At 46.9% G+C, this 24197-nt stretch overlaps 10 protein-coding genes across 10 annotated transcripts; 3 read left to right on the top strand and 7 right to left on the bottom strand.

Annotated features, from left to right (window-relative positions):
• Window positions 1-349: 349 nt before the first annotated feature.
• AGABI2DRAFT_113824 (hypothetical protein) lies at window positions 350-4207 on the bottom strand (the record flags this gene model as incomplete). Its single annotated transcript, XM_006454002.1, has 7 exons — window positions 350-404; window positions 455-1659; window positions 1711-2673; window positions 2726-3235; window positions 3287-3577; window positions 3631-4142; window positions 4192-4207. 7 exons carry the CDS (start codon window positions 4205-4207, stop codon window positions 350-352), a joined length of 3552 nt encoding a protein of 1183 aa, XP_006454065.1.
• Window positions 4208-4365: 158 nt separating this feature from the next.
• AGABI2DRAFT_196782 (hypothetical protein) lies at window positions 4366-5910 on the bottom strand. Its single transcript, XM_006454001.1, has 7 exons — window positions 5703-5910; window positions 5074-5382; window positions 4990-5009; window positions 4897-4940; window positions 4760-4842; window positions 4556-4709; window positions 4366-4508 (listed from the first exon to the last, which is right to left on the bottom strand). Exons 1-7 carry the CDS (start codon window positions 5900-5902, stop codon window positions 4443-4445), a joined length of 876 nt encoding a protein of 291 aa, XP_006454064.1. The 5' UTR covers window positions 5903-5910; the 3' UTR covers window positions 4366-4442.
• Window positions 5911-6101: 191 nt separating this feature from the next.
• Window positions 6102-7792, top strand: AGABI2DRAFT_189386 (hypothetical protein). The gene is made up of 8 exons (XM_006454000.1): window positions 6102-6208; window positions 6254-6331; window positions 6383-6448; window positions 6507-6590; window positions 6644-6839; window positions 6894-7022; window positions 7076-7434; window positions 7489-7792. Exons 1-8 carry the CDS (start codon window positions 6116-6118, stop codon window positions 7720-7722), a joined length of 1239 nt encoding a protein of 412 aa, XP_006454063.1. The 5' UTR covers window positions 6102-6115; the 3' UTR covers window positions 7723-7792.
• A 149-nt stretch (window positions 7793-7941) lies between these two features.
• AGABI2DRAFT_39845 (hypothetical protein) lies at window positions 7942-9732 on the bottom strand (the record flags this gene model as incomplete). Its single annotated transcript, XM_006453678.1, has 9 exons — window positions 7942-8112; window positions 8163-8251; window positions 8301-8418; window positions 8469-8928; window positions 8978-9034; window positions 9087-9402; window positions 9452-9482; window positions 9534-9618; window positions 9671-9732. Coding segments are annotated over 9 exons (1389 nt in total), but the record flags the coding sequence as incomplete, so codon positions are not given.
• A 327-nt stretch (window positions 9733-10059) lies between these two features.
• AGABI2DRAFT_182062 (hypothetical protein) lies at window positions 10060-11252 on the bottom strand (the record flags this gene model as incomplete). Its single annotated transcript, XM_006453999.1, has 5 exons — window positions 10060-10197; window positions 10258-10406; window positions 10469-10646; window positions 10697-11160; window positions 11213-11252. The coding sequence occupies 5 exons, from the start codon at window positions 11250-11252 to the stop codon at window positions 10060-10062; spliced, it is 969 nt and encodes a 322-aa protein (XP_006454062.1).
• A 132-nt stretch (window positions 11253-11384) lies between these two features.
• On the bottom strand, window positions 11385-12583 carry AGABI2DRAFT_213705 (hypothetical protein). Its single transcript, XM_006453998.1, has 3 exons — window positions 11906-12583; window positions 11708-11855; window positions 11385-11656 (listed from the first exon to the last, which is right to left on the bottom strand). Exons 1-3 carry the CDS (start codon window positions 12419-12421, stop codon window positions 11421-11423), a joined length of 900 nt encoding a protein of 299 aa, XP_006454061.1. The 5' UTR covers window positions 12422-12583; the 3' UTR covers window positions 11385-11420.
• A 793-nt stretch (window positions 12584-13376) lies between these two features.
• AGABI2DRAFT_189385 (hypothetical protein) lies at window positions 13377-15431 on the top strand. The gene is made up of 6 exons (XM_006453997.1): window positions 13377-13462; window positions 13515-13543; window positions 13598-14487; window positions 14538-14606; window positions 14662-14968; window positions 15021-15431. The coding sequence occupies exons 3-6, from the start codon at window positions 13612-13614 to the stop codon at window positions 15290-15292; spliced, it is 1524 nt and encodes a 507-aa protein (XP_006454060.1). The 5' UTR covers window positions 13377-13462; window positions 13515-13543; window positions 13598-13611; the 3' UTR covers window positions 15293-15431.
• Window positions 15432-15573: 142 nt separating this feature from the next.
• Window positions 15574-18588, bottom strand: AGABI2DRAFT_213701 (hypothetical protein). Its single transcript, XM_006453996.1, has 5 exons — window positions 18225-18588; window positions 17693-18109; window positions 16667-17636; window positions 16125-16614; window positions 15574-16069 (listed from the first exon to the last, which is right to left on the bottom strand). Exons 1-5 carry the CDS (start codon window positions 18307-18309, stop codon window positions 15575-15577), a joined length of 2457 nt encoding a protein of 818 aa, XP_006454059.1. The 5' UTR covers window positions 18310-18588; the 3' UTR covers window position 15574.
• A 58-nt stretch (window positions 18589-18646) lies between these two features.
• Window positions 18647-19749, bottom strand: AGABI2DRAFT_132795 (hypothetical protein). The gene is made up of 4 exons (XM_006453995.1): window positions 19444-19749; window positions 19010-19398; window positions 18857-18962; window positions 18647-18807 (listed from the first exon to the last, which is right to left on the bottom strand). The coding sequence occupies exons 1-4, from the start codon at window positions 19584-19586 to the stop codon at window positions 18714-18716; spliced, it is 732 nt and encodes a 243-aa protein (XP_006454058.1). The 5' UTR covers window positions 19587-19749; the 3' UTR covers window positions 18647-18713.
• Window positions 19750-19959: 210 nt separating this feature from the next.
• Window positions 19960-23633, top strand: AGABI2DRAFT_62238 (hypothetical protein; the record flags this gene model as incomplete). The annotated part of the gene is made up of 10 exons (XM_006453994.1): window positions 19960-20074; window positions 20127-20269; window positions 20324-20586; window positions 20640-20824; window positions 20874-21010; window positions 21061-21468; window positions 21517-22002; window positions 22060-22209; window positions 22265-22349; window positions 22402-23633. 10 exons carry the CDS (start codon window positions 19960-19962, stop codon window positions 23631-23633), a joined length of 3204 nt encoding a protein of 1067 aa, XP_006454057.1.
• Window positions 23634-24197: the final 564 nt, after the last annotated feature.

Genomic DNA, 24197 nt, shown 5'->3' with positions numbered 1-24197 from the left:
TTCGTTGGTTGGATCGGACGATTATTCTATCTCGCAATCGCATACGTAGTATGGTCGCAGCGGCGTGTATTATAAGTACAGTTAGAATCTGGTCTAATATATATATATGCCAAAATCAATCACGAATGCGGCCAGAAGACACAGTATACAGACGCGCAGCAATATTCATACTTTGCAGCTCCTATAAAGGCAGTGGTGAGATGGACGAAACCAAAAACGGTGTTCTTCATACCTGGAAAAGTAGTTTTGCGGCGTAAGGAATATAGATTTGCGAGCAAGCTGTCTTGTTTTTACATGAGCGACACTGGAAAAGAGTATGTCAGAATTTGAGCATGAAGGAAAGAAAGGGTCAATTTGCCTCAAAGGTTTGTTTCTTGAGGTTGGCAATGGCAGTGAGCCCACAACTAGGATGCATTCAGCACTCAGTTTTGAATCTCGAGGAATAGAAACTTACATATCACAAACATGAAGCCGGTAAGCATCACTAGCTTCAAACAGACGCTCCTTCAAAAATCCGGCAATACCATGCGAGATCATACAATCACGTTCCATCTCCCCGAAACGTAAACCACCATCACGACTACGACCTTCCACAGGTTGCCTTGTGAGGATTTGTACGGGACCTCTGGCACGAGAATGGATCTTGTCATCCACCATGTGCTTGAGACGTTGATAGTATGTAGGCCCAAGATATATCTGGGCTTGTAATTTACGACCAGTGTGGCCGTGATACATGACCTCAAGGCCACGGGACTGGTAGCCCTTTTGCCGAAGGAAAGTCGAAACAGACTCAACGGTCAGGTCCGTGAATGGTGTGGCATCTCCTTCATTACCAATGAGTGTGGCCACCTTGGAAAGCAGACATTCTACCAAGTGACCGATAGTCATACGAGATGGAATAGCATGGGGATTGATGATCAAGTCGGGCACAATTCCCTCGGCGGTGAAAGGCATATCCTCTTGACGGTATGTGATACCGACAGTACCCTTCTGACCATGACGAGAAGCAAACTTGTCGCCGATCTGGGGTATACGGGTAGCTCGAACACGAACTTTGACGAATTTTTGTCCTTCAGAGTTGGTAGTGATCAGGACCTGATCAACAATACCAATCTCCGTACTTTTGAGAGGAGTGGAAACATCACGCCTTGTATGTGTCCGTGTCCGTTGACCGAGCTCTTCACTATCCGGAGGAATAGGTGCTGTTTTGCCAATAATGATATCTTCTCCTCGAACTCCCGTCCCGGGAGCTATTAAACCGTCATCCTCCAACTTGTCGTACGTGCCATGCTTCATACGAAGTGTAGTATCACGTGTCGGCTTTTCAAATTCCTCCAGCTGCTGGATGCCACTCTTTTTCTCCAGATCCATGTAACTTCGATAATAGATACTACGGAAGAGACCGCGATCGATGGAGCTTTGATTCATGATAACGGAGTCTTCTTGGTTGTAGCCGCTGTAGCACAAGATAGCGACAATGGCATTTTGACCTGCGGGTAATTCACGGAATTTGAGGTACTCCATAGAACGTGTGGTAGCGAGAGGTTTTTGAGGATAATAGAGGATATTGGCCATCGTATCCATACGAATTAAGAAGTTGGTGAGGTAGATGCCCATGGCTTGTTTAGCCATGGCAGATTGATATGTATTACGGGGTGACTATTAGGCGTTGAGTTGACTTTCAATTTGAAGATATGAACAATGACTCACTTGATTATGGTCAGGGAACGGTATGATACTAGCGCAAATACCAAGAATCATACTCGGATGGATCTCACAGTGGGTCCAAGTGTGAGCATGTGTACCAGCCTTAAGACGCGCCGCGGGATCGAAGTCACCATCATTAGCATGAGGATCAACACCGGCAGCCTGTAGACGAGAGTTCTCCAGATCTTCAGGAGTCATCGAGATCATGACCGTCTCTTCTTCTTCTGCATCCAACAACTCAATGACACCACCCTTGATCAGCTGCTCCCACTTATACTCGTTGCCTTCATCATCAGAACCACTATTCAGCCACCGAATATGCCTCTTTCCTAGGAGCAATTGCTGATTTTCGACAATGAATAGTGGCCTGCAAACACGACCTGCATCTGTATAGATTCGCAGCTCTTTTTCTCGGATATCGCGTACAACCGAGACTTCAGGACTGATGTCGTCCTTTCTTCTGAGTTTTTTGATGGTCTTGACCAAGTTAGCGGGATCACGATGAACGCCCATCCAAACACCATTGACGAAGACCTTCGTACACGGCGAAGTCGAATGTGCATTTTCTTCCAGAGACTCAAGACCCCACTCCTCCAAAAATTCAATGACAGGAGCCGAGTATGAACCAACAGAGATGCAAGACATCAACGCAAGGTTCTTCACGAGACCGCAAGCTTGACCTTCCGGTGTCTCTGCAGGACACACCATACCCCAATGAGTGTTATGGAGTTGTCGAGGTTTGGCAATCTTTCCTTCTCTACCGAGAGGAGTATTACAGCGTCGCAGATGGGAGAGGGTAGACGCATATGTGTAGCGGTTGAGAACTTGAGAGACACCAGCTTTCGAAGACATCGATTTTTTTTGATCTCCCCAATTTCCTGTAGCCAAGGAATACTTCAGACCATTGGTGATAGTCTGGTGCTTCACCGCAAGTGCAAGGTTGAATTCTTTGTGAGTTTCAACACACTGAAGATTCAAAGTCAGCCCAGCTTATCGAACAGTATACCGAAATGCATACTTTTTGGAGGTAACGATATACATCCTTAGTCAGTTTCCGGAAAAGCATCCGGAAAAGATTGGCGAGGAGTGGACCAGCCAAATCAAGGCGCTTTTTACCGAAATGATCACGATCGTCCAACTCTCGTCGCTCCAACGCTGCAAGAAGTAGTCGATGGATCATGTAACCAAAAAAGTAGGCCTTTTTGGATTCAGACCCTTCCGCCATGGAAACATGCGGTAACATTTCCTTCTGCAGAATCTCTTGCGCATAACGAATGCGTCGTTCTCGAGATAAACCAGTTGTCGTACCACGGTTACCAATGAAGTCGAGTGCAACTTCCCTGTCCTGGATGACAAAACCGTCATCGATACAAGGCTTGAGCATTTCGAGCATCTGGGCATCCTGCATATCATAACAGATGTGTTCGAGGATATCCCGGTCAGAGATGACACCAAGACCGCGAAAAACGACCCAAATGGGAATGTCAACCTTGATATAAGGTATCGTTGCTTTCATGACATTACCCAACTATGAGTGCTTCAGCAGATGCAATGTGGTAATAAAGATACTAAAACTCACCGAACGCTCCTGATTTCTGTGGAACATCTTAACTTGGAATTGACTGATGGTCTTTCCTCCTTTCTCGACTGCACTCCGAATTTCAGCAAGGAAATTGATAGGTGAAGGCTGAGCTTTGGCAAAGACATAGACATGATTTGTTGCCATACGCTCTTGGGCGATCAAAACTTTCTCGGAACCATTGATGATAAAGTATCCTCCAGAATCGTAAGGACACTCATTCAGGTCATACAAATCTTGATCCTGGAGACCTCGGAGGATGCAGAAAGTTGAACGAAGCATTATGGGCACCTACAAAGAAGTGTTAGTTTCTGTACACGATACGTGGGTGGCGCGTAGTTCACCTTGCCAATCCAAACCTTCGTCGCGTCATCAGGATGGTCCTCCTTTTCTGCCTCCCACGCGATTTCACCAGCTGTGTCGGGGTCCTCGCGTCCCACCAAAACACGTTTTCGCATTTCGATGTACAATGGTGCCGAATAAGTGAGATTTCGCAACCGAGCTTCCTGAGGAAAGACGGGTACAACTGAACCATCGGCCTCTGTAACAGTGGGTCGAGAGAGGTAGATTTGACCAAATTTGATCTCATAGCGACGAGTCATGTCTGTTTCGTGTCCAGTATGCTGATCAGCTTGGTCGAGAATGAGGTCTGAATTCTCGTCTACCAACTCTTGCATGGTATTTTGGACAAATTCGTCGAATGAGTCGAGCTGTTGACGCACAAGACCTTTTTGCTCAAAAAAACTAGAGATGACGGTCCAACAATCCTCCTGCGTTATTTCTTCATAGCTATCTTCGTCTTCTACACCATAATTCGGGTCCTCATATTCGTAAGTCTCTTGCGCAGCATTGTAGTCTCGAGAGTTATTAAGCAAAAATGTGGCTACCGAGCACGCATACCATACCTTGGCTCGCTTCCATAAAGATGAGTTAATTCAAAGTCAACAGCGTTGGTTTGGGTGTTTCTCAATTTTCTTCAATTTCCCGATGAATCCAGTGACGTAGATGTGTAGGACTATACTGTGGCGTCAAGCAGACGGTGAACAATCTTCGACGCGATCACCGTCAAGGACAAAGATGAGTGACCAAGTCTTATTTGTCATTATTGAGATTTAAGATCAATTACATCCACAGCGACAAACATCGTTTAACCAAGTCAGAGGTTGGACATATCTGAAAGCAGCTTGTTCATGATTCTTTCTGCACTCCTCGCATATCCTCCCTAGGTAATCAATCAGCAACCTTCCTACCAAAAATCAGTCTACTTACTCCAAACAATAGGGTGTGGTTGAGATAATGATATAGTTCATACAAATCCGCCCTCAAATTATACTCAGACACAGGCTCGGATTTGGGATGATGGTTATGATACGATTCAAAAAAAGATTGTGAAAAGCCGCCAAAAATCCGAGCGATAGCGAGACTACGAGGAAATCAGCTTGAGGTTCTTTCTTCTAATGAATACGATGTTACTCGGCTTCGTTATGACCGTAGTACGATGATGGGTCAAATATGACAGGCTTTCCCGTGAGAGAGTCGACGCCCACATTGCCACTCTGACAATATTGTATCAGGCCATTCCGAAGTCAAGGTCGAGTGGGATGGAATACCCAAAGATCGCCATGTAATAAGACAGGTTCAATCTCAAGCTTGCCTGGAATCATAGTCAAGAAAGGGACATAACCGAGACTGTGCTCTCGTACCAAGCAACCTGGGAATCACCCTGATTTGCGTTCATTTTAACTAGATTAGCTGCCATCTCAATTCGGTCGGTCAAAGGCACGTACTCTTCTCGTATCTTTTCTCCCTTCGTCACGAGAGCGCTATACTCTCGTCGAGACAGACCATCTAGCAGATTCCCTATCAAATTACTGTAGCATTGCTCCCAAGTTGTATACCAGCCATTCCTCTGACGCGTTGCTCCACAAAAAGTCGGAACCTCAAACCCAAAGCCCTCGTGGCTCTTGTACTGATGTAACTCAGTTGCCAGCCTCTTCGCTAGAAGATCGGAGGCACCCGAAGACAGAGGCGCCATATCCTTGTATTCCGAAACAAAGAAAGGCGTCCCATCTTCACCGTTACCGTAGGCAATCATCCTCAGTAAAAAGAGTTTTCAGGCATTTTCGGGTATCTCAGGCCCTGAACATAGGCTGAGAATTGTCCTCTTTCTCGAACAATGCGAGAACATGATCAGCCAAAGTTCAGGCAAGTTGCTTTAAATATAATACATTTGTTGGGCCAAGCTCAGGCTGTGTTCAGGCATCGTTCAAGGTGTAAGAACTTCAACTGTCACCGACCTTCAGGGTGCCAATCGACCCTAAATCGACCCTAAATCAGCCTGCATTATCCAGAATTACGTTGAATTGACCTGGATTAGCCTGATAGATCCTGATAATATTTTTTACTGAGAATCATCGCTGGCGCAAGCCCAGGAGCTGCGGTACCTATGGCTTCGAGTGATCGCGCTTCGCCAAGATACTGCTCAGACTCCGACGGCGATCCTGATTTCACGAAATACGTTTGACCAGTTGATGACTGAACCTTGGGAAGATTTCCGGTGAACTGAGCATCTGGATCGATGCTTTGCAGATTTTCGAGTATGATACGAGGTAGCATTGGAATTGGGAAAGGTTTAGAATTTCTCACCGCGGAGCTCCGGATCGTGCTAATAATAGTGACGTCAGTGAACCTATCACGGCAGTCCGTCGTCGAACTTTGGTCGAACCGACATTCCACGTTTCCCATCCAGTTCTTTTTTTCATCCCATGCTGACAAATAGCCGTGGTCCAACACCTATAAAAACGACCTCGCTCAGCATGCGCTTCTGACATGTCGCCTCTTATCATCAACAAGGCCGTACCAGGCGCAAGGGAATTCTATCCACTAAATGAACCGGAGATCGGCACCTTATGGCGGCCCGATGTATGCTTTCTTTCGATTGGTGTCCATAATTCTGCTGACGTCGAGTGTCAGGATAGAGAAGTACCGAAACTTTTCCAGCCTCTGACAATCAGGGGAATCACCTTCAAGAATAGAATTTGGGTGGTAAGTAGACGCTTGCTCTTCTAGCGAATTGATTGCCAAAAACATTTTCAGTCTCCCATGTGCCAATATAGTGCTGATAACGGTCATCTGACCGAATGGCATCTTGTACACCTTGGAGTAAGACAGGCCGCATTGCTTTGCAGGTCGATCTCCTCTTATCAATAGCTTTCCTTAGGGGTTTGCAACCAGAGGCGTGGGTGCAGTTACTGTAGAGGCAACTGCTGTTGTTCCAGAAGGAAGAATTTCACCCGAAGACTCTGTTAGTGTCGTCTATCTTCCCAGGACCTACGTATCTGATTCACCGAATGATAGGGACTATGGACGGATACGCAAATTGACCCTCTCAGACGAATTGTTTCCTTTGTCCACGCACAGGCTACGAAAATTGGAATACAACTGGCTCATGCGGGTCGGAAGGCATCTACTCATGCTCCCTGGATCGAAGAAGCTGCAGGCAGGGGTACTCTGTCCATCGCTACAAAAGAGGAAAACGGCTGGCCCGACGAAGGTATTATTAGCCTTATCACTAAGTCAAGAATTATCTTATCATATCTCCTGATAGTTTACGGCCCAAGTACTTTGTCATACAAGGATGGAAAGTATCCAAACCCGAAAGAGATGACCGAGAGTGACATCAACAAAGTCGTTGATGCTTTCATTGCATCTACGAAACGTGCGGAGCAGGCAGGTTGTGAGTGACTGCTTATCTTGTGCGTTTGAAATGGTATCGAGTCAGTGTTCTAGTTGACTTCATCGAAGTTCATGGTGCGCATGGCTATTTAATCCACTCATTCCTTTCGCCTCTCTCCAACACTCGCAACGATGCGTACGGGGGACAATCTTTGGAAAATCGCCTTCGCTTTATCTGCACTCTGGTCCAAAGGCTGCGAGAGATCTGGTCCAAGCCACTGTTTGTTCGTATCAGCGCCACAGATTGGGCCGAGGGACCAGAGAAGGATTCTGATGGGAAATGGCTGCAATGGGGAATTGAACAAAGCACCATCCTAGCAACTCGGTTGCAAACCTTAGGCGTCGACTTAATTGACTGCAGTACGGGTGGCAATTGGGCATCTCAAAAAATTCCAGTTGCCCCTGGATATCAGGTTAGTATATCCTTTTATTTCTGATGAGTGTGTGCACTCATAAATATTCCCCAGGTTCCTTTCGCTGCCCAGTTGAAGAAAGCACTACCAGATCTTCTTGTTGGCACCGTGGGGCTCATAACTGAGGCTGAACAAGCTGAATCGTTTTTGAAAGAAGGAAAAGCTGATGTCATACTACTGGCCAGGGCCCTCCTACGTGACCCTCACTGGCCCCTACACGCTGCTCGGAAGCTTGGAGTCAAAATCAAACCTGCAGGACAGTATGAGCGCGCCTGGGCAGCGCTTTAGGAATAGATGTTCTGTCACCATTTATTAGTCAAGATAATGAATGTGAATAAGTGTATTTCATTAGTTGGCATAAAAGCTGCACTAGAACAAATTGGGAATTACTACAAGATGATTGATACTTTGCACGGAAAGAAATATGTGGTCGAAAAAGACCTAATCAAACAAGTATTACATGACCGAGACATTGATCATCTAGTTCGGTATCGTTAAGGCATTGAAACGCTTCCTTCTGATTCTAGGACCGATCTTGAGTTCGAGATATGTCACAGGGAGGGATAAGAGAGTTAGTCCAGTTAGTAGTATGTATGTCCAACCAACGCCAATGCCGTCAAAGATCAGTTGAATAACCGATACTAGAGCGGCACTTAGGAGGCATCGTACGAGATTATTCTGATCACGCTTTGTGAGTATACTGGGGGGGTGTAGTATGAGATACTTACGCAGGCAGTAATGGCAGAACCCTGGCCAGGGACAAGGTCAATCATGATAGTAGATGAGGCATTCATCACACCGATGCACATGTATCCCACTGCAGGATGAGTTAATATCATCTCTTATCTGTATTATACAGTACTTACTGATGATTTGAAGGATCAGAGGGCAAGCGATGTTTACACGCTTTTCGAGTGCCCAACCATAGCCTGCAGTGCAAGCAGCAAGGATAATTATCATAGGAGGGAGGAGAACAAGTCGTGCCTTGATATCCAGGAATCAACATATGTTCTATGTTTCATCAATTCACCTACGTGTTCCAAAGGAAAATCAGGATTTTTTGCGAGATCCTTCATATCGACTTGTTTCCCAGCAGCTGCCATATCCTTAGCGAATTTCTGCTTTTCCTTCTCAAACCACTTGTCCATCAGTCTGCCATTGATAGAGCTACCAATGGCCATTCCACCTCCAATAGCCAAGAAGCATAACCCGATCGTAGTCACGTTGAGGTAGTCGTAAGTGTCATTGAATAGCGTTGATATAGAAGCAATGATACCGTAGAAAACGGCACAGATGATAGCAGTAATGGCGAGTAGGAGCACAATGTCTGGTTTTGTGAACAATTTGAGTGGATTCTGAAGTTTTTTCTTGGGAGGTATATTATTTGGCTGATTTGCCTGCCCTCGCCCGACGATTGGTAAAAGCGGAGTGTATAGGATTCTCGATAGAGGATCCTTTTTGTATCGGACCGCGGTGAGCGTCTCCGGCATAATACTAACGTATCGGTTAGGGATAAGATACAACGCAGTCGATATACACTCACGAAATTATCATGACAAGACACAATGCTGCAGCTATGCATAAGAACCAGAAAATAGATCTAGAGTTTTTTCAAGGATAATCCCACGAATAAATATACACATAAGACAAACCTCCAACCCAACCCTTGCGCCAATGCTCCTCCAATTACCGGTCCGATAGCTGGTCCCACCATAGGTCCAAGGGTAAAGAACCCAAAAAAACCCGCGCGTTCCTCAGGCGTAGATATATCGGATACTACACCAGCGCCAATCGCGATAGTGCTAGCTGATCCAGCCGATTGTAAACATCGGAGTATCATAAGGAGCCAATAAGCATTAGTTGGAACCAATGCCAGGCCAACGCATGATAGTGAGAGCACCAGAAGGCAAGCTGCAGTGACAGGTCTTCTGCCGACGTTGTCCGAGAGTGTCCCCCATATCATGGGAGCTACAATGGTCAACGGCTAAACTAGATATTTGATCTCGTTGTAACTCACCAATACCTTGAAGTATCATATACATTGTGACCTGATAAAGGTGTGGGTTCTGAGATAAAAATTAACGACTAAGGTTCCTTACTGTCAAATTGATGAGCTCCGTTGACTTGTGAAAAGCAATTGACAATGTCGGTATGGCTGGAAAGTATATATTTGCGGTAAGAGGACTGAAGTTGACGTTAGTGAGATCTAATAGACGGAAACGAAGGTAGAACTTACCTAAAAAGACCAGCAAATGCGATAATTACGACAATAGTCCACTTCTCTGTTTTGGAAAATACATGTTTATCATCAAGAACTTGAGGCAGTGGAACTTCTTCAACTTTCTCGACATCCGCATGGTCATGATCATGAGAGGGGGTCGAAGGTTTATCGGAGGCCATTTCACTTTCGCCCCTGAATTTCGTGAGTAGTAATTCAAGAGGTCAGCGATCGCCGGAAGCAAGATATGAGCATGTGGTAGAAATGTGCAAAACCCGCAGGGCCATAAAGTCATGTTATGGTGGAAAGGTGCTAATCTTAGACGTTCGGCACTTGTTCCGTCGGCTTTGATGACTCATATATAGATAGAGTTATTCTTGTACACCCCCCGTGTGTACTATTAGGTACTATTGTAAGTACTGAGGCAAGATTTCTACCAAAGACCTCAAAGGTGGATGATATCCTTCCGCTATCAAGTTTTTGAAGGAAAATCTGCTTTCGCCATTTTCCTCAGTGACGATGTTGTCCTTCCTGAGCTGTTCAACCTTAACATGCCATAACTCAATATCAATATGACAATGCATCAGAACTGATGGACTTCTCACCTGGGCCCGAGTCACCGTGAAAAGGTTGACGGGAAGCTTTTCCAAAATGGCGCCCTGCATGTATCCGAATGCAAAAGGAAAGGATATGATAGGTCGGCGACGATGCGAGTAATCGAGGACAAGCTCCATGAGCTGCTTGAATGTGAAGACTATTCCCAGGTACCGTTAACACTAATATCTGCATGAGTATGACTCATGGAAAAGTGCTTACTATCGGGACCGCCTGCTTCGGTTATCTTTCCAGAGACCTGTTTCTCAATCGTCGCATCCAACCTCGAAATGATTTCAACTGCGCGGGCCAGGTCGCCAACGTACACCGGTTGAAATCGTGAAGTTCCCCCACCATACACCGGTAAGAAAGGCAAAAATCTGGCAAGCTTCGCAAACCTCTATCAAATGGATATGCGTAAGTGACAAAGCGGAAGTGGAGCTGATTCACATTGAAGAAGTCATCTTCTGGCCCGAATACCAAGCTTGGTCTGATAATCGTCGCATTTGGACAGATTTCCAGTACCGACTTTTCTGCTAGCCCCTTGGTCCTCGCGTATGGTATATGGCTACCAGCGTCTGCACCTATTGCACTGAAATGCACCAGTTTCGCTCCTACTTGTTTTGCGGCATATGCGACATTTTCTGCTCCGTGCCACTGGATTTCATCAAATTGCTGTGGAGAGCCGTGCATTAAACCAACGAGCGATACTATAACTTTAGCACCTTCAAAGGCGGGCGCAAGAGTATTAGGTTTAGTCACGTCCACTGCGATTGATGGAGAAAGAGAGTGGCTCGGAACCTCTTTCTCAAGTTTGGCATGAAGACGATGGGGGTTACGAGAGGAAAGTTGTACGCGACGCGTTATGTCGTTCACTTTCGGAGCGGTGGCGATTTGCCGAGCAATGTTAGAACCTCCAAATTCCTCTGGGTCAGACCTAACCGGAGAATGAGGAAGATAACTCACCCAAGAAGCCTGCGCCGCATACAACGATTTTCAAGGGCATCTGTGCCTTCTACTGGAGTGTAAGAGCCTAACTTGCGCCCCGACATCGCTACAAAACCCAATGACGTAGTGAGTGCGGCCAAATATGGTAACCTCACGATCCCTCGCAGCTTCAATCGAACTGCACGAGTAATATGACTGAAAGCAATAGGTGTCGCATATATAACAATCACGCTGGAACTTCGTTTACATCGCCAATAATAACCACACCGTCTTCCAACCCGCCTGTCCTCGACCGACTCCGCTTTTTAGCATGTTTAGCCCCAGGCTTGTTTTGGGCACCAGCATCCTCCGTACTTTCTGGTTCCAGTGTTGGTCTGTGGGGAACGGAGGGAGTGGGAACGCGAATTTCGGGTATGGGACCGGAAAAATCTTTTCCGGTCATGCGCTCAAGGGTTTTCATGTCTGTTCAAAAAGTTAGCTTCGCCTTGCAATGTGAAATTTAGCATGACTCACCAACTGGTATTCTATTATTAAGACAGTAATTTATGCGAGCGTGATTCTTCTTGTCTTCTGCTTTGAATTTGTTTTTGCATGACTTGCGATCTCGACCAGGCAATATATAAGCTATAAGTTCATAGTTTTCGCCATACTGTGAAAGGGCCTGCAACGTTGATGAGCAACACTTGATATGCGAGGGACAAGTTCACCGACATTATAAAATAGTTCTGTCTCTTCAGCACTCCAGCGCGAGCCACGATAGCGTTTTCCGTATGTTCCAGAATTGACAAATTTTGTGTGATCTGATTCAATGACATGTGTGTAATGGGAAGTATCTTCATTCTCGGCTCGGTCAACGACAAGCGAGTCTTCGTCGATGATAGTCTCGCCGTTCGGACCTATTCGTACTTGAACGTTGAAACGACTGGTTTGCATTTGCTGAAAATAGTCGATTCCGGTCTCCTCATCTACGCCTGAAGTTCTTGCATTTGTTGAAGAAGCGATGTTATTAGAACTCTGCTCTTCCCCTTCAGGGAGTGGATTTGACGGTCGATCTACCTGGCCTAGCTCTTCATCAGCCGTTCGACCGTATTTTTTGGCTTCCATCATAGCTCGCATTCTAACTCGTCTCTCTCTATTTCGAGTTTTCCACGCAGCATGGTTACTCAAAATCTCTGCCGCTTTACTGCTGACACGGCCTTGGCCGGTGTCACTACACAAGGCAGCCATTGTAATGACGGTGGGATCAATATCCTCACCAGGATCTGCATGGGAGTTGTAGGGTGGAAGGGATGGTCCACGAGACCGCCTTGAACGAGGCGTGGTACTCGGAGAAATAGACTTTCGTGAGGGTCCATCCTGTATCTCACCATCGCTGTCGTTGGTGAAAAGCCTTCGCTTTTGCCTCAGTCTATTGTCGGTAGTATCGCCCTGAGGTTGATTGTGAACTGAAAGCGGATGCTGGAAAGGAGATACATTTGCGACCTCTGTCGGAACTGGCGCAGGAGGTGGAAAGACAAGGGTACTTTGCTGACTGGAACCTGACGGCACCAGGGACGGCTCAGATGATGGAATTTGGTACGGATGGGGAAACATCACAGGAAGTCCAGAGACTGGTGTACTTGATGGATTAACTGGTCCCGCTACGAAACGTCCGACGCTGATATTAGACGTACTAGCGACGGGTGGAGAATAAGAAGACATGACAGGAGGAGGGACGCTCGTTCCCCGCGGTAGCACTGGTGTTTCTTGTGCGACATCTTGCGAAGGGGACGGCTGTGGTGTAGGCGAGGTCTGAGGGGGCTCAGAGTGTGTGGGTGAGACTTGTTTGAGGGGCTCGCGCCCGGGAATGGCCGTAGACGGTATGGGGAGTGCTATGGGGAACGTGGTGAAGGTTGCAGCGGCGTCGGGGTCATACGACGTCGAGGAAGATTGGCTGGATACTGCCGTGGGCGGGCGAGATCGCGCCTTGGGCACGGGTCTGAAAACGGTGGCACCTTTTTCTGGAGACAGACGGTGAGGGCGGGCTTGGGCGAGAAAGAGGCAGACTCACGGACTCGGCTGCTCATGTTAGTTTCATTGGAGAACTCGACGAGATAAATTACGAAATTAGCACATCAAGTAGGTCACATGACGCCGACGCTCCTTCCAGATTCGGCCTCGGCGTCTTCTGCCTCTCATGGCCCAGATCGACTTTCCGTATGGCAAGAAACGCAACTGGGAGCTCGATACTGCCGACGTCGACATCGGTCTCAAGCCTGTCGCAGAAAGGTGCTGTCTCTTCTGCATTCTCCTCCGTTCACCTTGTTTATGCGCTCCGCAGCGGTGTAATTGCCCAGACGCTGCGTCAGTGTACGTACTCTACTTTCTTCCTGCCATTTATCTCGTCATCTTGATGTTTCTTAGCCAGGGAAAAATGGATGCTACGTACGTTTCCGAAATTCACCACAAGAGTCCGCAATGCAAAAGCTCCCGAAGCTCCCCCGCCTCACACCATCATGCCTAGAGGCAGATGCGACCTTGTCATAGGCCCACACCGGTACCGGGATACATTATTCTATGAGGTTCATTACATGCAATCCTCTTCCGCTATCCCAGCAGTTCAAGCCCCTCTCACATCAATCACCAGCGCCAGCCCCCCATCTACGCCGTCTGTTAGCACAGCAGCGACTGCACCTTCTGATGATCAACAACTGGCTCAATTAAAACTTGCACTAGGAGGGGGAACAGAGTATACTATTTCCGCCGACCTCGTTGCAAGAATCCACTATGAGGCCTCGGTCAATCCTATCTTTGCTACCAAGTTTCGGCTTGCAGTGGAACCTAACGCTACTCAAGAACAAATCAGAAATTTTGCTTTTGCTCTTCCTCATCTTCCAGGTGTCACAGTTTCTGGAGCACCAACCTCACTCACTTTGTCGACTGAACAACAGCAGCAAGTTCGGCTTCCACCAGTCAGAGAATGGGATGTCGTTATGGAATTTAATGAAACGCCCAACGAGCGATGGTTAATCCCCAGGGGTACTCTTGCATCATGTTCGCGCTTAGTGAATAAAGGTGCCTCAATGTTACCCGAAGCGTCCCTCACCCTTCGTCTTCCTCTACCAGACATCCAAGCAACAAACACCAGTGCCGAAGAATCTAAAGTCTCGGAGGAGAAATCTTTGGACTCGATACCTCCGCAAGCCATCAAATTCATGTTGCCTCAAACACCAGATGTAATCTATGATTTAATCCTTAGGTGGATCGGAGGTGACGACAAAAACGCAGCAAATGCGGCAGCTCTTGCCAAGATAGTAAGTTGCAGTCACTTCTCTTACCCTGTATATATGTTCATCTTCTCTAGCCAAAACGGCACAAAATTTTCCTTCCCCATCGAATTGCACAGGGGGCATTGTTTACTCAACTGCAAGCCGTAAGTCAACCAAGTGATGCCAGTATCAGTTTTCTTTATACTTCTCTTCCTACAGGCCCAGACCCCCAATTATACCTTGAAGCCTCTCAAACAGGGTTCTTCCACTGTCCGCTCCCGACGAAAGCCTCAAAAGCCTCGACCTACACAAAAAGCATCTGCTGCACCAGCACCGACAGCGACACTAGCAGGTGAAACGCCAGATAAAAGTGCTACCACTGTATCTTCAATCAAACCCGGAAAATCGCTGAAAGAAAGTAAGGAAGTCAAACGTCGCCGATACCAAACCTCAACAAAGCCCGCCCCTATGCCGATTCGCTGTCTCGTTTGTTTTAAGACAGATGTACCATTAATGATGGGTGGTCGTAAGTTATAATTCACATCAAACACTTGATAAATCATTAATATCTGTGTCAGGATATTGTAGAGAATGTGTCGATGCTGGAAAAGCTAACATTGCTATACCTCAACTGCCTCCTAGAACTTCTCAGTCATCTCCTAATTTTTCACCTTACGGCCCGTCTATAAACGCAGCATCAACTCCTGTGACAACTGTTCAAGCATCTCAGTCAGTCTCAGCGTCAACAACAGGGCCGGCACCTTCACCAACCGTAGCCACCCCCCAGCTGCAAACCCCGACCCAAACTGATATACCACCACTAACTACACACGCTGTCAATACCGCATAGTCGCAGAGTCGTTTATTTTCTTGGTCATTTGCTATGCGTCAGTTCCTCTATCGTCATTCGTTATCTTGTTGTATACTGTCGGACTGGATATACATGTATGAATATGCTGATTGATGTTTTAATACAGTTTGGATATTGTATACAAAATTAGTAAACTAAGTGTGCAATAAAGATATGAACGACAGAGAGTGGCGAGAAGCTCTAAATTATGGACTAAAACAAAAGAATGGATAAATAGCTTTCTCCGAGTCATCGACGTGCTCGAAGTGAAAAAATCAGTTGTTAAGAGCTCAGATTCACGAACCATCCCATCCACCATACAATAACCCCAAGCTCCATAAATACAACTCCACATTCCACTATTACCACACACCATTGGATGAAAATCCCAATCCAGAAGAAAGGCATCACCGTATACCTCATCCCTTCAATCGGAATCCAAGTAAGCATGGAATGCATCGTCAATTCGAATGCTATACGAGCTTGCAATGCTGTTAATGTGATGGTGGAAAGGAAAAAAATGATAAGTCCAAGCCAATGTTGAAGTGATCTTTTTGGGAAGCGGTGGATAGGATATCGTTTAGCTTCACCCGTGAATTCGTTTCGATATAGCGGGACGATGAGGAAGTCCTTGACATCTTCTCCTATAGTTTTGCCGTAGTGACGCCAGAATGGCGTCACGGTGTCCAAGAGGATCGTTAACGCATCCATTCCAAACTCCCATATTTGTTGATATTGGTTTCTATAGCTCTCTTCCAAAGCAACAGCTTCTGAAAGCTACAAATGGTCCATGATTGGTAAAAAAAAAGCTTCTCGCGAATAATGGGCTTACCTCGGGATACATGGAGGAGGTTAAGGGTACCGTCATATCACAAGCGGTCTTGACTCCTTTAAACGTCTTTTGTACATCCTCAAGCGCTTGCTCTACCTCTTCTGCCCTTGTCGCAATAATTTGTTTCTGTTCCTCTAGGACAGACAAACTTTGCGTGAGAGAAGTAACATCATCGTGCAAGATGCTCTCGAACTTATTTGTACGATGAGACTCCAGAGATATGAATGCAGTTAAAACTTGTCGTTGTCGGATTAGTCGTTGATAAATGTCTTCGACCGCTTTCCAACCTCTGAGACGCTTTGTTGAACCAGTCACAGCTGCTGGATCGTGTCCGAAAGTCTCGATAAGCTCCTTGGGTAAAGCCTGATATTTCTTTCCGAGAGTATTTGTGGCAGAGCGTTGGACGGTGTCATACTCCTTGACGCCGATTGATATACGATTCAAAAGCTGCCGCACCCGCTGATTATGTGCCATGGCATCCTCGAGAAGACTGTATAAAGCCGCATCAGTAGAGCATGACGTTGAGAAGTATATGCACGAACATTGCTTTCCGTTCATATTCCCTTCGTAAGACTTCTTCGTTCTCAAGATCCTTCAAGGCATCTCTCCGAAGCTCCGGGGGGGTCGGTGGCAGTCGCAAAACGGATGATGAGTGGAATCTTTGATGTGTATTGTGTACATCGATGACTGTCCTTGGCCGTGGCCTTGCTCCGGGCGAGCGCGACAACTTACCATCGGCTTCATTGTTAGTGTCCTCGCCCCCAGAATCCGGTAAGACAAGCTTGGGCAAATTAATGCCAGAATTAATTGTAGTACCCTTTAGCACAGCGCCAGAATCGGGAGATAAATGGGTGCTATTATTGCTACGAGGTTTTTCTGGACTTATGTCCATCCGTACTGGCGTCCGGTCGTCCGCGTCACGATCGGTGGTTTCAGATATCGATGGCACCATAATTCCGTGTCGGTTAGCCTGGTCATTCGAGGAAGGGCGGAGGATCACCGGATGAGAAGAACCGCTAACGATGCTGCTTAACGTAGAGTCAGCACTTTGCCTCGATTCAATATCAGACGATCTTCGCGGCGACCGTGAACTGACATCGAGTGATGCGCGGACACGTTCAAGCGAACTCTCGCGTGTCAAGGGAAAAGAAACTGATTGCAAAGAATCATCCTCCGGGATGGGTTCCATATGGTGAGGGTCCTGTGGAGGTGCTGATTGAGCAGCAATAAACTGTTCTACGATCAAAGCAGAAAGGTGCCATCGAGAGAGCCTTGACGTCTTCCGCGGAAGGTGTTTTAACCAGGTGCGTGGTTCAGCCATTTCAAACGAACGCTGCCTTGCTTCGCCCTGATATCCATGCCACCGGGATGCCTCAGCGATATTTAAGGGAGGGGAGCCCAATTCAATGGACCGTTCTACGAGAGAATAACGCCGTCGCAATTGATCAGATGTAATCTTCGCTTTACGCAATGTCTGTGACGAAGCGGAAGCCCGGAGCTTGTTCAATCTCTCTACGAGCATATTAATACATTTACGGATGCCATAACAAGTGAAAAGGACAACAAACCCTGATGATTCTTTTCCTGTTGATCCTGCATCAGCTCCAAGGGTGCTAACTTGTCCTTCCGACGACCAGAAAGTGACCATCTCTTGTCCAACTTGTCTTCAGAAATTGAGGAGCATCCCCAATCGAGTGTTAGGCCATTGTCTAACGAAGATGGGACGGGATGGTGGGACAGTTGGAGTGGTGCTCGTCCAGTTGAAGGACTAAAATCAATGTCTGATCCTGTACCAGTGCTCACTTTCCTCAGTGGTGATGGCGACAAAGGACTAGGGGATACGCGGGAGGAAAAGGTTTGTCTGCTTGGAGACGTTTGCTCCTTGGAATAGGCATGGTGATCAAAATTCGACTGCGCTTTCATCTTAGCTTCTCGCTTCGCTTTCACCCGAAGGGCCCGTTGGACATCCTGAAGAATGCGAGGATCTGGCTGGGCACTAAGCATAGGGAATCTTTAGACGATAAATGTTGGAACCTGCCTTCGTGTGCTAACGCCTAGTTCAGGAAGAGTGGCATTGTAAATACATGCAGGCCCACTCACAAAGATCATATTCATCGGAAAATAAATCGCTCTCAAGTCCGGGAGTATCCTGAACCTTGCGTGGTATATTCCCGTCCATTGGCATAAGTAGGGGCGAACGTCGCGTCCGCGACGAAGACTCGGAGTTGAGAGTTAGGCCGTCGCTGGTCCAGGAGTTGGGGCGATGTTGACCCTGCCCCGAAGCTCTCCGGGGATTGAGGGAAGAAACTCTCCGAGCCGAAAGACTTGCTGGTGGGTTGATTTGGGTACCTTGAGCAGTGTGTGGCCTTCGACGCGTGTGATTAGAGCTTTCAGGAAAGTAGATCCTGGATCGGGACGAGGGTGGTTTCTCGGGAGGAGTGCTGAAGATGTCATCGGAGCTCGAAGGGTCCATTTGCTCTTCGCCTTGGATTTCAAATGCCCCAGGTAGGCCAATGGTGGTAGGTAAACCGGCTCCGCCAGTGGGTGACAGTCTATATGGATCCACGTGATAGTATAAATATATTCTGTCTATTTAAATCTAGGCATCCGTTTTCCAGCGTTCCGCCTCTTATTCACCAACAAACGTGCAAACATCAAGGCCGTCACACCCGAAAGAGCATACCTGGAGTTATGGTCAAGCGGCATGAATTAAGACCACATCCCGAACGTACCATGTGATGACGTAGGACAGATGCGAGTTTCTTAGGTCGATAGTTGGAGGACGGCCTACAGGAATACCCCTCTCGATCAGAGTATTTGCTTCTCCGGCGTGTCCCTCTGCGCAATGGGTCATCAAAAGCTACACCTTCCTGTATAATACATACCAAATATTTGCTCAACAAAGACAGGCTGGACACCAGCCTTCTCACCGCCAGCATAATTCGCCATAGCTTCAACGTCTGTCCAATACCATTTGCCATCCTCGGGTTGATTAGCTGGTGTAAACGAGTTGCGTTTTTGAGATGTTCGAAGCATGCCAATGATCTCGACTACACCATCTTCTTGGAGGAAAGCACCCGAACCTAGCTCTTCTTTGGAAACAAAACCCCGGTCAACCAATACTGTGGAACCATTCTCTCTGACCAAGGGCATAACGATGTTGACGCCATGGACACCTTCCCGAACCCGAGGCATAAGTATCATGGCGTGATCTCGGTCCCACTTCCCCTTCAGCACCACCCTCCGGTATACAAATTCGGGTATGACTGAAAGACTATTCCCGTCAGATGCGTATTACGAGTTGACGGCTAGTACATACTTAATTTTACCCGGTAATGTTAGAGGTGCAAGTTGCAATTTTTCCTCCAATTCATCGATGAGGCCTATTTTCCACTTGAGCCGCTTCAACTGCCATGTCCCAAGTGCGAATGTGAAGAATGGGATGACGCCGACTACGACCATGGTTGGAGTGATCCAGGACTCTTTTCTTGGCTTGTAGATAGTGGGCACTTGAGGTTTCGGCCGCCACCATAGCGTGCGCTTCGCCGGTTGGAAGGCGCAGGATTTGAACGGCGACGGACGAAAGTGGAGAAAATGTCGGAACGGAAACATGGGTTGTATTATTATGGAAGATAGCGTGACTGTGGTCGAGCTTTCGCACGACTGCGTACTACCTCGCTCCTTCTTCTCCTCAAACCTGTCGTTGGAGGGATCTCCATTTCTTTGAAAATGTCGGCTTTCGTTCTCGTTCGTGACATTGCAGCACCCTAATCGTTCGTCCAGGTTCGGAAACAGAGGACGCACTAATACCTCTGGTTTTGATGTCGAGGATGAGATGCATTACCCTACGCGGCCCGTAGACAAGGACAAAGCAGAACAGGAACTGGTCATCAATATCAAGAAGGCTACCAGCGCGGAAGAGAGTGCTCCAAAACAAAAGCATGTGCGAAGTGAGTCTGTCACCATCTTTCCTCCCTCGCTCGCTACTCACCGCCACCTTAGAATGTATCGTTTATACATGGGATTACCATTCTTCAATATCCTTTTGGAGCGGCCTTCGCGTCCAGCCCATTCTATCGGATGAAGTCCAAACCTTCAAGGCCCTTATCACCGTCCACAAGGTTCTCCAAGAAGGTCATCCTATCGTGCGTGTCTGCAATTCTACAGTTGCTCTCGTTTGCTCATAAGCAAAATCTTAGTCTATCAAAGAAGCACACGGGCAGACAGCATGGCTCGAAACTTGTGCGAGGACACTAGGAAATGATGGCCTTCGAGGCAAGTATCACATATCATCAAATCTACCCCTGTCCTCACCCTTAGCAGGCTATGGTCCACTCATTAGGACCTATGTGCAATTCCTCCTCCAAAAACTCAGATTCCATCGCTTACGTCCCGAGTTCAATGGACTCTTTGATTATGATGAGTACGTCACATTGAAGGGCATAGATGATCCCAATGAAGGGTAAGATCGTCTTTCCATTGTTCCGGACAAATTATCAAGCCAATATGTGCTAGATATGAGACCATCTCGGACCTCATGAACCTCCAGGACCAGATTGAGTCTTTCCAGAAAATGGTGTTTTCACACTTTCGGTATTCTGCAAATAACGAATGCCGTATATCCGCCCTCGTACCTCTAGTCAAAGAAAGCTGGGGCATTTACCGGTTCATCACTAGTATGATGCGTGCCATGTATCGAAGTACATTATTTTCTAATATGGTGGTGCATTGCCTGACTTCGATATCAAGGAACTGGGGATACTGACGCTCTGGAACCTCTCAAAGAGCGCTATGGCGGTCAACACTACAGTCTTCGAAAGTTTTATTACGAGTGTTCAAATCTTAAATATCTGACTGGTTTAATCAACGTTCCCAAACTCGGACACGTACGGGCTTCATCAAAAGAACTTGATAGTAGCTTATATTCATTATCTAGGAACCTCCCAACCTATTGGACAGTGGTGATGCCCCCGATCTACCGGCCCGCCCACAACAGTCTAAAACCCCTGTCAAGCCTTCAACGCCAACGCCAACAGCGGCCGAGATCGACGAACAAGCGCGCATTCTCAAGCAATACGAGGACCAACAAACAGCACTTCAATCGGCCCGTGAGGCTGAAGAACGCCAGAGACAAGAAGCTGAATCAGCACAACAACGCGAGTTTGAACGGCGGCAGCGCGAGCAGGAAGAAGCTCAGCGTCTTGCCCAGGAACAGCTGGTGGCGGCGCAGATGCAACAACAGCAGTTTGCAGTTAATCAGGAAGTTATGCAATTGCAACAAGAAATCCTCGCTATGCGCGGCCAATACGAACGAGATCAGATTTTCTTAGAACAATATGATCGCGTAAGTTTACTACATTGTGTTCGGCAATAAAATCTGAAAGATTTGTAGCGCGTCAAAGCCCTGGAAGCAGAACTCGGTTCAGTGTCTGCTAATGTTAACTCGCAATTCGCATCCAAAGATGAAGTTATCAAGCAACTACAAGATCAAGTGACTTTATGGAGGAACAAGTATGAAGCACTCGCCAAACTCTATAGTCAACTTCGTACCGAGCATCTTGACATGCTTTCCAAGTTCAAACAATTACAACTCAAAGCCAGCTCCGCCCAAGAAGCTAACGATCGTGTAGAAAGAATGGAGCGCGATCTAAAAGCAAAGAATCTAGAGTTAGCCGACATGTTGCGCGAGCGTGATCGTGCCCGGTTTGACGTGGACCGACAGAAATCAACGCATAAAGATGATATAGATCGCCTTCGCCGAGAGCTGAACTTTGCAAATGAACGTGCGGAGGATTCATCGCGCTCCAGGAACCAAGAAGTATCAGGTGTCATGTCGAAATATAACAGGCAATTGTCAGAACTCGAGGACTCGCTGAGGGTTTGTCTTTTTGGTTTTTGTCCATTCAGAGCTGTAAGCTAACGTCTTGCGTTGTAGTCCAAGCAAGACCATATTGAGGAACTATTGGAAAAGTTGGACGGTGCCAAAGCAGAATTGGATCATCTACGCGATGAGAAAGATGCCGAAATTCAAATTCTGCAAGAAGGAATGGACACTACTATCCAACAACTTTCTGATGCTCAAGCTGTACGTACCATACGACTTGGCTCATACTTTGAACTAAACCACCTTGTGTGACCAGAACCAAGGCTTAGTGGACGAAACGACCAATGCTCAGATCGATACTTTGATTTTAGATAATCGCAAGAAGCTGAACCAGATCATTGGTGCGTTACCACCATTCTGCCCCACAATGTTTAATTCTAAACTATAGCGCAGATTCCCTACTCCAGGCCTGCGTCCAGAAGGTGGATGACTCAATTTACGAGCTCGAGTCACCCTCTCAAGCCGGTAATATCAATTCGACCCCGGAGTATACACTCTCTATGATTGAGAAGGCAGTCAGCAATGCTACCGAGTTTGCGACCATCTATAGTCTCTACCTTGGTGGTGAAGTCGGTGGCGACCACGTCGAAGTGATCAAATCTGCCAATGAGTTTGCCCAGTCCCTTTCAGATGTTTTGATAAACACCAAGGGTATCACTCGTTTGGCAAGTGACGATGATGCTGTTGATAAAATAATCAGCATCGCTAAAGGTGCTGGAGATAGTGGCCTGAGATTCTTCGACAACCTCCAGTCCTACAGGCTCGACCTCTTGCAGCCTGCCAAGCGCAAAGAGGTTCCTATGCGTAACAACAGTGAAGCTCGGATATCACTCACCAAACTTTCCGAGGTTGTCGAGTCTTTGTTGGCGAAGAAAGGTGGTGGTTTGGCTCGTGCCAATGATGATATTGGCGACATTGTTGAACAAGAGATGATGGGCGCCGCGAAGGCGATCGAAATTGCTACACAACGATTGCAGCAGCTTATGAATCGACCGCACGATTCGTCGCGTTTCTCTGCCGTCGACATACAAGTTCACGATTCCATCCTTGCTTCAGCCATGGCTATTACAAACGCTATCGCGCGCTTGATTCAGGCCGCGACAGAGTCTCAGCAAGAGATCGTTGCGCAAGGGAAAGGATCGAGCAGTATTCAACAGTTCTACAAGCGCAATAATCGCTGGACAGAGGGTCTCATTTCTGCTGCAAAATCCGTCGCATTCGCAACTAATCTTTTGATCGAGAGCGCTGATGGTGTTCTTTCTGGCACCCATTCATTAGAGCAACTTATAGTTGCTTCAAACGAAGTGGCAGCATCCACAGCCCAACTTGTTGCAGCCTCTCGTGTCAAAGCTAACCTTAGGTCGAAGACTCAAGAACGGTTAGAAGCAGCAGCCAAAGCGGTCACTGAAGCTTGTAAAGCCCTTGTTCGTCAAGTGAAGACTGTGTCTGCGAGGGAGCTCGAAGATGAATATGTGGATTATAAGAATATGGCAACTCTTGAGTTTAAGAAGAGGGAGATGGAGCAACAGGTGGATATTCTCAAGTTGGAAAAGGAGTTGGGTGCTGCGAGACATCGGTTGGGTGCTATGCGTCGTGCTGGCTATCATACAGAAGAAACGGAATGAGTCTTCGGTGTTTTTTTTTTTTGTGCTTGAAATTGGAGGCTCCTCGCAGAAGAATTCGGTCCTCTTGGTCAATGGACGGGCCTTTTGTAAACTTTACTTTTTTTAATCTATTTTGTCTTCCGTGGAGTGAAAAGGAATTATCACCCAGCCAATGGAGAGGTGTACATTCTGCAGGCCATTCACTTTCTTTTCTCCTCCATCATTCTTGTTGTCGTTTCAACTGTCGCACCAGAAGACTTTACAGTTTGACTTGATCATTCGATCCCAAACATGTTTCCTCTTGTTTTTTGGGTTTACCCGCCTGATTTTATTTACGAATGTACTACTGGGGCTAATAAGGAACGTATGGCATCAACTGTATCACGATCTATCAGAGCCACGATGCCGAAACGTGGGTTAAATTTAACGTGGCGAAGAGAAGCCATGGAGCCATATGGCTGCCTATTTAATTTAATCTATCAATCATTTACCGGAGTTAAGAGTAGAAATACTAAAGCTTACATTTTCGGCTAAGTATGTATACACTCTTGTATACAGTCGAACCTGTGATAAGCCATACCAATG

The sequence above is a fragment of the Agaricus bisporus genome, assembly GCF_000300575.1.
Source record: "Agaricus bisporus var. bisporus H97 unplaced genomic scaffold AGABI2scaffold_1, whole genome shotgun sequence".
NCBI lineage: Eukaryota > Fungi > Basidiomycota > Agaricomycetes > Agaricales > Agaricaceae > Agaricus > Agaricus bisporus.
The sequence above is the reverse complement of the archived record's forward strand: the minus strand, read 5'-3'. Positions and strand labels throughout refer to the sequence as shown.